Below are 10,544 nucleotides of genomic sequence, written 5' to 3' on the forward strand. Positions count from 1 at the left end.
GACATTTGGGAGTGTAGTGGGGCCTTTTGAGCATTAGAATGGTCAAAGCTCCAGGAACGCTACCTTCGGCGGCGGTGCTCCCAAGACCAGGTCTAGGGCCAGTGGGGCCCGCTATATTAGAGGGGACACACCAATCCGACGGCTCTAATTTCACTGGGAGAACACCCAGGCCTTCGGCCCTCCTCCATCACGCGTGATGCGCGTGACCCCACAGAGACTTTACGCTTGCACCTGCCCGAGGCTAGACTCGTAAATTTACATTTGGCAAGGGCGTTTCCATAACCAATTCCTTCAATACGCTTCACTTCTCTCACTCCTTCGCTCTCTTACTTTAATGGCAGACACGGTGGCTTAAAGAATCGATATTGGGAGCTGGGGGCGGGGGCGGGGGCGCGGGCGCGGGCGAGAGCTTTGGAGGTTGCTCCTTGGAGGGAATGGGATACTTCGAGTTCCTTGGAGAAATCTCGTCCTGTTCCGCCTAATTTCGTTGATTCCGGAAAAACCAGAAAGATCGGTTTCTTAGAATAATTCCGCGAGTTTTACACGGGTTTCCTTTGTTTCGGGACATGGAGCTCTGGTTTCCGGCTGTAACGGAGGATTTGGAGCTTTTGAGGCCAGGTTCGTGGAGCAATGTTGTCAAATTGCCCTCCTGTTCGGTGCTTCTTTCTGATTCTTTTGAGACCTGCCTTTTTCTTATTATTTTTTTTTCTGGTGAAAGGTCGCATTTTTAAGCGCCGGGAGCCATAAGCCGCTTCCAGTTGGAGAATTAGTTCACGGGTTCTGGATAATCTCGATTGTTTGTTAAGCTCCTCTAAGCTAAGGCTTATAACGGTGGCTTCCAGGGTTCCGGTCTTGAACTGTTTGGTCGCATTCCAGTTTCGAGTTGTTTCTGAGAGTTATTTCAATTGGATGCTGTGGATAGTCCCAGGTATGATTCAATTTAGTGTTTAGTAGCCTTGAATGCCTTCTTTCTGATTCTTCCTTGGTTTTTATGTAGAAAAGTGAGAATCCTTTTTCAGATTTTTGAAGATTGCCATGCCACTGCTCGACTGATGAAGCCTTGAAAAATTGGTGGAGGGAGGAGCTGATGGAATCGGCTTCTGCTCTTTGAATTAGGTGAGATTAAGATTTAGGACATTGGATTTTTGAATTTTTTTAAGATTTAAATGGTTTATCTCTGTGTGCTTGTAGTAGTTTTATGTGTCGTTGTCTTTAAATTGGGGGAGTCTAACATACGCCGGGTTGGCCCATGTTACCTATCCATTTTTTTACCGAAGTCCTTCCCCTGCTCCAAAGCTCCAAGCTTTGGTCCTTTTTTCTGAAAAGAAAGTTGACACTGCCTGTGCTTTTGCTTTGGGATGACCTTTCGGGGCATTGATTGTTTTTAGGTAAGCAATGCATTATTTGCTGCTCCATTTCAGTATGGCAGTAGATGGGTTGAGGTATTGTGGGCAGAATTTTTTAATACATTCTTTGTGCAAATTATTTTTGGAGTTTTGCATTTGGGCTTTGCTTTTCTTCCATTTGGATGCTGATGAATTTCTCTGAAACCATTGTCTCGAGCACTCTGACTTTATTTGTAAAAATAAATGGGTTTGCTTTTCTCTTCACTCTTTGAGAAAGACCAGAGTTTTCCTTATGAGAGGCTCCTGTTATTTTGCTCTGATAATGACCCCACTGCCCTTTTGTTAGGGTAACAAGAATTTTGAAGCTTAGATGTGAAAAGAAACAGACAAGAAGAACCTCCTTGTTCACTTCAATGAGAGAGAGATTAGCTAACCGGTAGTTAAGATGGTCCCCTACGTAGCAATTATCACAGTGCTTGATCTTTTCCTGATATTCTCGCCTAGCAATTGGATCATTTCCAGGTCTTAATGAATCACATTTGTTTTTTTAGGCATCTAAAGTTTTGAGAAGACTACATACTTCTTCTTCTTCTTCTTCTTCTTTAATTTCTTTTTTGAAAAATGAAAGATGATTGCTACTCTAGACATTGATTTGTTCTTTTTTCTAATGCCAGGTTTCCTTTTAATAGGATAACATTTAGGTAAGGCATCCTTCCTTTTTTTTTTTGCTTTGATATATTTTATGTCATTCTTTACTTCCCACTCTTCTTTCTTTTGTGACTATCGATGGAGAAATCCATGAATGTTGCTGAGAAGCACGATATGCAGTTGTTTTTCTATGATTCTAATGTCCATATTATCTGCATAGTCTTTTATAATCTTTTTCCTTTTTTTTTTGACTGCTACAGGATTGGAAGAACCAGTGACTAAAATAATTGAGTTCCTTGTACTCTTCTAGAAATTTAGTCATGGATCACCTCTTTGTCTTTACATCAATTCCCTTTCTTTGTCTCCTTCTATGCCTTCCCTCTCTGACCAGTGCTGACTTGAATTCTGATAAGGAAGCCCTTCTTGCCTTTGCGGCAGCAATCCCTCATGGACACAAATTAAATTGGAGTTCTAAGACCCCAATCTGCTCTTCTTGGGTTGGGGTGACATGTACACCAAATCACTCCCGTGTACTTACCCTTCGTCTACCAGCGGTTGGGCTCATAGGCCCAATTCCTGCTAACACGCTTGGACAGCTTGATGCGCTTAAAGTTTTGAGCCTCCGATCCAACCGCCTTACTGTACATCTTCCTCCAGATGTTGCATCACTTCCTTCGCTGCACTCTCTCTTCCTTCAGCACAACAATTTATCTGGAATTATACCTACTGCACTGTCTTCCAACCTCACCTTCCTTGACCTCTCCTATAATTCTTTCATGGGGGAAATTCCACTGACGATTCAAAATCTTACTCAACTTACTGCATTGTATGTTGAGAATAACTCTCTTTCTGGACCCATCCCTGACCTTCAACTTCCCAAGCTAAGGCATTTGAATCTGAGCTACAATAATCTCAGTGGTGAGATACCGATTTCTCTCCACAGATTCCCAGTTGAGTCATTTCTAGGAAATCCTTTGCTATGTGGTTCCCCTCTACCACAATGCCCAGGAGTTGCTCCTTCACCATCACCAATGTCACCACCACCAGCATTCCCCTCGAAGCCCAGAAAAAGCTTTTGGAAAAAATTAGGTACAGGAGTCATTATTGCAATTGCTGCTGGAGGAGGAACCCTGCTGTTTGTATTGGCTATTGTACTTCTGGTATGCTTTTTGAAGAGGAGAGATAAGGAGGGCAGCATAGTGTCAAAGGGAAAGGGTCCTGCTGGTGGAAGGAGTGAAAAACCCAAAGAGGAGTACAGCAGTGGGGTTCAAGAAGCTGAGAAAAACAAGTTGGTTTTCTTTGAGGGCTGTTCATATAATTTTGACCTCGAAGATCTACTAAGAGCTTCTGCTGAAGTTCTTGGGAAGGGAAGTTATGGGACTACATATAAAGCTGTTCTTGAAGATGGTACGACGGTAGTGGTGAAAAGGTTGAAAGAAGTGGTTGTTGGGAAGAGAGATTTTGAGCAGCAGATGGAAATAATAGGAAGAGTCGGGCAGCACCCAAATGTTGTGCCGCTTCGTGCTTATTACTATTCCAAGGATGAGAAGCTTCTTGTTTATGACTATGTTCCCTCTGGCAGCTTCTCCACCCTCTTGCATGGTATGCCTATTTAAACTCCCATCTCTTTAGTCATTTATATTTTTGTCTAGTAATAGTGAACTGCTTTACTAAGGAAAATGAAATCATATTGTGGCCTATTGGTTAATATGTGTAATACAGAAAGTCTGATTGCTTGTTGCACAAACATCAGACAAACCAAGTTGGTGAATATAGAAGGCCAAACTATATAAAATCTTTAGAGATCAGATATGTTTAAGAATCTACTTAACATTATTGTTGATGCTAATGTTCTTATAATGCCAAATATGAGCATCATAATACAATTTGTTTTTTTCAGACTGAACAGCCATCTGCAAATGATTAGTAATATGATTCAATATGCCACGTTGGTTCTCTAATATTGCCAAATGAAGCAATTTATTTTTGCCAGAGTCCCACAAATGACTGATTGGTCTATCTAATTTTGCCAAAACATGATTTGGTGACAACTGATGTAGATTAACTAGTGCTGTAAAAACCAATTAGTCCTGGTGACATTGAGTTATTCATATGATAAGCTCTATCTTCATGGATACATTTGAAAAGCTCGGTTTCTAGAAGTCCAGCCCATGAGAAATCGGAATTTATATTATTGTGGTTTGCTGTGTAACCAGCTAAAAACTTCATTTATTTATAAAACCCTACTTTTTTCCATATATGTGAGAGAACTTGAGGACTAGAGAACTTTGGTAGGTACAAGTGTGCATTGTGCAATGCTGGAAAAGAAAAAAGCCATCAAGATCAAATTACATATTGCAAACACATTGGATGGCTTTGATGGCCTTAACAGGTTGATGAATATCACTGATGTTACATTGGAGGGCCTTGGTTTGAGTCATGTACCTCAGTGCACCTAACTATGCTATTATTGTGCTCATACCAACCTTGGTGATTGCATCCCTTGATAGTATTTCTGTTTTGAGCCATGGTTGGACTTGTGCACTTTTAACTCCTTTTCTAGTATAGCACCATTTTTTTCCCATAGTTTTTGTGTGATGAAATTTCTTTGTAGGAAAAGCAGAGAAAGTCTAGTGCTAGATAAAGACATTGAAGCAGTCACTTAAAGGTAGTAAAATGATGCATGCTAGGACACTGTATCGGTTCTTATGGACAAAATTAGAGCAAACACTTTTTTAGGTTAAGAGTGAAGGTACATTGGACTTGCCCATTGGAGTGTTTATAAACACTTATGAAACCTCTCCTCTCTCGTGTTCTACAACTTCCTATGTCGACTCCTTATTATTCATCTCTCCAACAATTTGTGATTTTCAGTTTTAAAGGGTCCTCCTATGAAGTCTGGTTGGCATAATTTGTGAAAGACAGATCCTTGGCCAAACTTTCTTAGAGAGAGCTATTTAAGCCTTTTTGTGGTAGCCCCGGTACTAGCAGACATACTTGCTGCAAAGCCATTGCTCGTTTGTGTTGCTTGAGGTCATGTCTAACTCTTGTTCATCAGGCTTTGCACACTCTTAGTAAGATGAATGAGAACTGGCTGGTTTATCCCTCTGATGGGTGTTGCATATGTGTACTCTTGTGGCTTGGAGATAAGCTTGCTGTATTCATGCACTTTGACAACATTTTATGCAGTAAACCATTGACACTCCTTCTAAAGGAATTGACCAGGCTTAATATATTCCGAGTCCCAGATTAAGATTGGAATTTTATTTTACGGTTTTTGACAATGATGTTATAGTTTTGTTTTGCATTTGACATATATTTTGAGAATAATATCGTCCCATAGCATTTTTTCAAATTATACTTAAAAGAACCATAAAATGGTTGAATAGCTTGGCGTATCTCCATGGAATCCTTATTTTGCAGTTTAGGATAATTTGTCTGATGTAATCAACACTTAACGTAGTTAACATCATGAAGGCCCTAAATTTGCAATTTGGAACTGCTCATGCTTCAGCTTCCTACTTAGAAGAGCAGAAATAGACAATTTTCATTACAGTTGTTCTGGCTCCTTTGTTCAGTTCTGTCTAAGAACTCTGTCTTATCTGGTTCGATCATTTGTGCTTCATGAGGAGACAGTAATGTATGCAAAAATTACAAGTAGGTGTCCCATAGGTATATTGGTCTACGGTGCAATTTTAATCATGTCCCTATGGATCCAAAACATCATTTTATACTAGGCTAGCCATAGATGATTCAATAGGAACTAAGATTGTTTCATTATTACTTTAACATTAGTTTCACTGAATTACGACTGTGTGATCCTTAAAGATGATTAACAAGTGGTGAGGAACCAATCCTTATAAGTACAAATGAGTTGATAGTTATGCTAGCTATGTCAGTTGGGTGTATTTTGTCCCAGATCAATCAACAGCTAATTCTATTTTGCAACTGAAAAAACTTCCATGTACTTGATCTGAAAGAGTCAAACTTTGTGCATAAAATGTAAGCTAGATTTTAGAAATATATTTACCCAATTCCCTTCACATACCTATAATATCATTCATGATCAAATAAATGGGACTTGTTGCTATCTTAATGATGAATGTAATAGAAATTTAATGCCATTTCTGAGAGTCAGAAACCTTGCATTATGAGAAATTAATATCGCATGCTTTTCTCTATCAAATAGACCATATTTGTCCTGAAATTACTTCAACGTATACAGTTAAAAATTGTTTTGAGTAATCTGGCATGTTGTTCTTGAGTACTCAATTTCATTAGTTGATCCATATTATAATAAGTTGACCATAAATAAGATATGTGCTAACCTCCTTGTTTGCAAAGAAAGTTGAAGATTAAAGTTAAGTTTTATAACTTTACTGTGATAAAAATTTTATGATCCAATTTGCCTTATTGTCATCTCCCTTCAAACATAAATTATAGGAAACAAGGGTGCTGGAAGAACTCCATTGGACTGGGACTCCCGGGTAAAGATCTCAGTAGGAGCTGCACGTGGCATAGCACATATACACACTGAAGGAGGTGGAAAGTTCACCCATGGCAATATCAAAGCTTCTAATGTCCTCCTCACCCAGGACCTTGAAGCTTGCGTATCTGACTTTGGCCTTGCTCCCCTTATGAACACCCATGCAACTCCCTCCCGAATTGTGGTGGGCTACCGTGCACCCGAAGTCATCGAGACTCGAAAATCCACTCAGAAATCTGATGTCTACAGCTTTGGCGTCCTACTCCTTGAGATGCTCACCGGAAAAGCTCCGCTTCAATCTCCAGGACGTGATGATGTTGTGGATCTACCAAGATGGGTACAGTCTGTTGTCCGGGAAGAGTGGACTGCAGAAGTTTTTGATGTGGAGCTGATGAGGTATCAGAACATCGAGGAAGAGATGGTTCAGATGCTTCAGATTGCGATGGCATGTGTTGCAAGGGCTCCAGATCAACGTCCCAGAATGGAGGAAGTGATTAGAATGATCGAGGAGGTCCGGCACTCTGACTCGGGGAACCGGCCATCATCAGAGAAGTCCAAGGACTCAAATGCTCAAACACCATGAGGGGGCCTGAAAAAAAAAAAAAACAAAAACAGGCTTAGCTGTTTAGAAATTAGTTTCTGGAAGGAATCTGACTCAGTGAGTTCTATTTGTTGTGCAGCATGGTAGCATGGGTGCATGGGGAAGCCTGCGTCAAAGGGCATTCAGATCCTTGCATGTATTCTATGTGTCAAATTTGATGATTGTTGTAGTGACTGGCATTCATTTTTCCACAATTTGATTGGTGATTTTTCTTTATTCTATTTTATCCCTTCGTGTTGAAAGTTAACTTGGTTTCATTATACTTCAAATATTTGGAGTCTGTTTACCGAAGATGACATTGCTTTCTCAGAAGACTCTTTTTTCAGCCTCAGGTCGAATGAATACGAAAGGGAGTATGCATATGATTACTGTTAAAAAATGCCAGCAACTCAAATATTTGCATGCCTGATCTTTTGAAAAAAAGCTTCTCCAAAGTTTTCATGTGACTGAGATAGCATCCATTTTAGAAGTTTAACTAATATTTGCTTTGGACATCTATCAGCATGTTTTTTCTTGAATGTATTAGCTTTTATGTGCAATCAGATTTATCACTAGTTACAAAACGTTATCTTTCAGTACTCTTATCATCAGGCAAGAAATCCTGGTAATATGCAGCACATAGTTTACTGCAGAGACTTGGGGGTTAGAAGCCAAAAGGCCTATCTTCCATTGTACCCATCGTCACACAGGAGATAAAAGTTAAAATGTTCCATCATGTATGAATCATCCAAATTAACAGCATCATGCATGTCTGCAGAGGTCCTAGAGGCCACGAAAAAAGAACAACTTTTTTTTCAGCTGAGTAATATCCTGCATGTCAAAGTTCTAGTGTGATCAGAAATAAAGACAAGAGAGCCTTCTAATCATGTGCTTATCGTAATAATTTAGATATCAACTTGCCCAAGATGTCTCCAACTAAACTAGGCTCGCCACAAAATATAAATTGGTCAGATGTATTTGTTTGCCGAATTAAAACAATTTGGTGCTCTTTAAGTCTTAATATAGTGCCGATCGGAGTTGTCAGGCATTGTGGCATTGTCTTTCTTTGATATCCCAAAAGCATTGAAATTTTTATGGGGTCGATGCGTCACATTCTTCTGATTTCTTGTCACAATTTCCTCACCAATTCATCCTCTCTAGGCATTGTGGCATGCATCTAAAAGGCCCTTACGCAGATGCTTATTTGATCTATAGAGAAGTAACTAAACTGAAAATTTATCAATGGTAATGCACACGTCTAATCCATTTAAACAGATAGAACTTGTGCATTTGATTTGTCGTTAAATCCCCTTCCGTAGTAATGCTTGTCCAATGAAAAAGAAAGAAAGAGGAGGAAGAAGAAAAAAAAAGTTATTGGCCGCCGTATTTTAGTGCTCCACCAATTATCACAATCATCGGAGTTGCTCCACAAGCATACAAGACATCTCATTATGATAGCATAATCAGACAGCAACAAAAATAATTTAAATAATAACGTTCAAATTTTAATTAAATAACAAAATAAAAAGTTTTACAAAACTAATAATATTCCAAAATCTTGCATTAAATCCTTGAAATAAAATATTGTCTCTAATTGCTCTCTCAAGATAAATCCTTAAGTCAGTTAGTTTTTCGGATCTGCAAAATAATAAAAAATTATATAATAAGCTAGACAGTCTAACAAGTAATGAACACTTTAATTAGATAAATCAAGCAATAAAATAATAATAATATACTAAAATTAAGAATGCAAAAATATATCAATTCAAAACCAAATCGATATGTTATCCAGTCATTTCAAATTTCAAATCTTTTTCATAAATCAATTTCTTTCAAATCATCAAGTTCATCTCGATAATCCTGAACTACAACTATATTTATACCCTATGGTTGGGTCAGAATGTGAGCTCATCAAAGTGCCTACATTGGCAGGTTGTCTATATGCCAATGTATAACCCCCCACTAGTAGGGCGTCAATATGCCAACGTATAAGCCCCACTAGTAGGATGTCAATATACTAGTGAATAACCTCCATTTGTAGGGTGTCGATATACCAGCAAGTAACCCTCACTGGCAGGGCATCGATACATAGTCTAGCTGCGAGTCTAAATCCGTTTTGAAGCAAAACTTGCTTTCTCAAAGCATATTAAGTGTTCCAAATAATAAATTATACGACATCAAGATCAATCGAACATAATCCATATCGAAATCAATACATTCAATCAAAAATCACATAGGAAAGAGGCATATATAATAATAAAACATTAAGAATCAAGTTCATAAATCGAGAATAATTTGATTCAAAAAATATTCATAAATTTGCCAATAAATTTAAAAAAAAGTACAAAGTTATATTACCTACTTTGTGAAAGCAATAAAATTTTAGGTCCAATTAATTTTGAAAGTTACCCTCTAAGCCTAATATTCAAAAATTATATTTTTTATTAAAGTTTTAGCATAATTATTTTAAAAAAATAAAAACTCTAAATTTCACTACTCTCACAGAACTGACCAAGCGGAAATGTCTGACATCTCGGTCGGTCTAATTAAGGTGACTTCATCGAATCATACTCGAACTAGGGCATATATAGTTTAACAGAGATCGAGGATGATTAAATCAATAGTATTTTGCAAGGGCTAAGGTAGGGGTTGGCACACTGCCCGATAACTCTAGATCAGAATCCTTCATCAGGCTTGATCCAAAATCACTAAGAGAAGTATTTTACTTGATCTATCATCTCTAGAGAAAGTAGAGAGAGAAAATTCAGTAGAGACAAACAAGATAGAAAGGATGGAAAAGAGAGAGAAAGAAGAGAGGAAGAGAGAACAAAGTCTCTCTCTAGCTAAGGAAGAATAAAGGAGAGGGAAAGGGTGGTGGTGGTTACGCCAAGGGTCAGCGGACCCACGGCAGGCCAACAGGCGGCTGTGGTGACTGGCGGCGAGCAGCACCAAAATGGATCAAAATAGGGGTTCCAACCTTTTAAATCATGAAACAGGACAAATTTAGTAATCGGAACTCCAACCAAGGCGATAAGCTATCGTGGAGAAACAAAAGGAGGCCTCAACGACAAGCATAGGCGGCAAAAAGCGTCAGAAACAAGAAGAAACATAGTTTGTTTTCAAAAATAGAGGAAAATAGGGCGTTGCCTTTCTCGGCCAAATTTCAACAATCATTAACCAAAATATAGGTTTCAAAAGGTTTGGAAGGGAGAGAAAAGTAGTAGCTTGATAGTGGCTCTTCCAATAGCGATTGGCTATGGCAATGGTGCGAAAGTGATAAGTGCTCAAAAAGAAAAATCGAGGAAGACACCGACGGTGAACTCCGATCGAGGTCGGTTCTCTGATGAGGATGAGAGAGGACTTAGGGGAGGGCCTCTCAATAGGCCTAAGGGCAGCAGGAATCTGACCTAGAGTTGGATTCCATCCGACGAGATCAGCAGGAAGAAGACTTCTATCAAAAGTCCTCTTCTCTTCAAGCATGTGC

The 10,544-nt window shown here is 38.9% G+C and overlaps 1 protein-coding gene across 7 annotated transcripts; it reads left to right on the forward strand.

Moving 5' to 3' along the window:
- The first annotated feature begins 249 nt into the window (after positions 1-249).
- Positions 250-7,302, forward strand: LOC103716681 (putative inactive receptor kinase At5g58300). 7 transcript variants are annotated; one of them, XM_089925061.1, is made up of 6 exons: positions 250-618; positions 719-928; positions 1,020-1,116; positions 2,021-2,047; positions 2,255-3,596; positions 6,438-7,302. In XM_089925061.1, the coding sequence occupies exons 5-6, from the start codon at positions 2,315-2,317 to the stop codon at positions 7,061-7,063; spliced, it is 1,908 nt and encodes a 635-aa protein (XP_089781187.1). In that variant the 5' UTR covers positions 250-618; positions 719-928; positions 1,020-1,116; positions 2,021-2,047; positions 2,255-2,314; the 3' UTR covers positions 7,064-7,302. The 7 variants fall into 7 exon arrangements, with proteins under 7 accessions (XP_089781187.1, XP_008803004.3, XP_008803002.3 ...); XM_008804780.6 differs by having other exon boundaries at positions 285-618; positions 998-1,116; XM_017845092.5 differs by having other exon boundaries at positions 321-618; positions 1,003-1,116.
- Positions 7,303-10,544: the final 3,242 nt, after the last annotated feature.

The sequence above is a fragment of the Phoenix dactylifera genome, chromosome 8 (genome assembly GCF_051530095.1).
Source record: "Phoenix dactylifera cultivar Ajwa chromosome 8, Ajwa_hap1_PhDact_Kaust_v1.1, whole genome shotgun sequence".
NCBI lineage: Eukaryota > Viridiplantae > Streptophyta > Magnoliopsida > Arecales > Arecaceae > Phoenix > Phoenix dactylifera.

Excerpts from the sequence above, each read along its gene's own strand:
- LOC103716681 (XM_089925061.1), top strand. The coding sequence starts at position 2,315 with ATGGATCACCTCTTTGTCTTTACATCAATTCCCTTTCTTTGTCTCCTT. Across the intron at positions 3,597-6,437 it reads CTTCTCCACCCTCTTGCATG|GAAACAAGGGTGCTGGAAGA; the intron begins GTATGCCTATTT and ends CATAAATTATAG.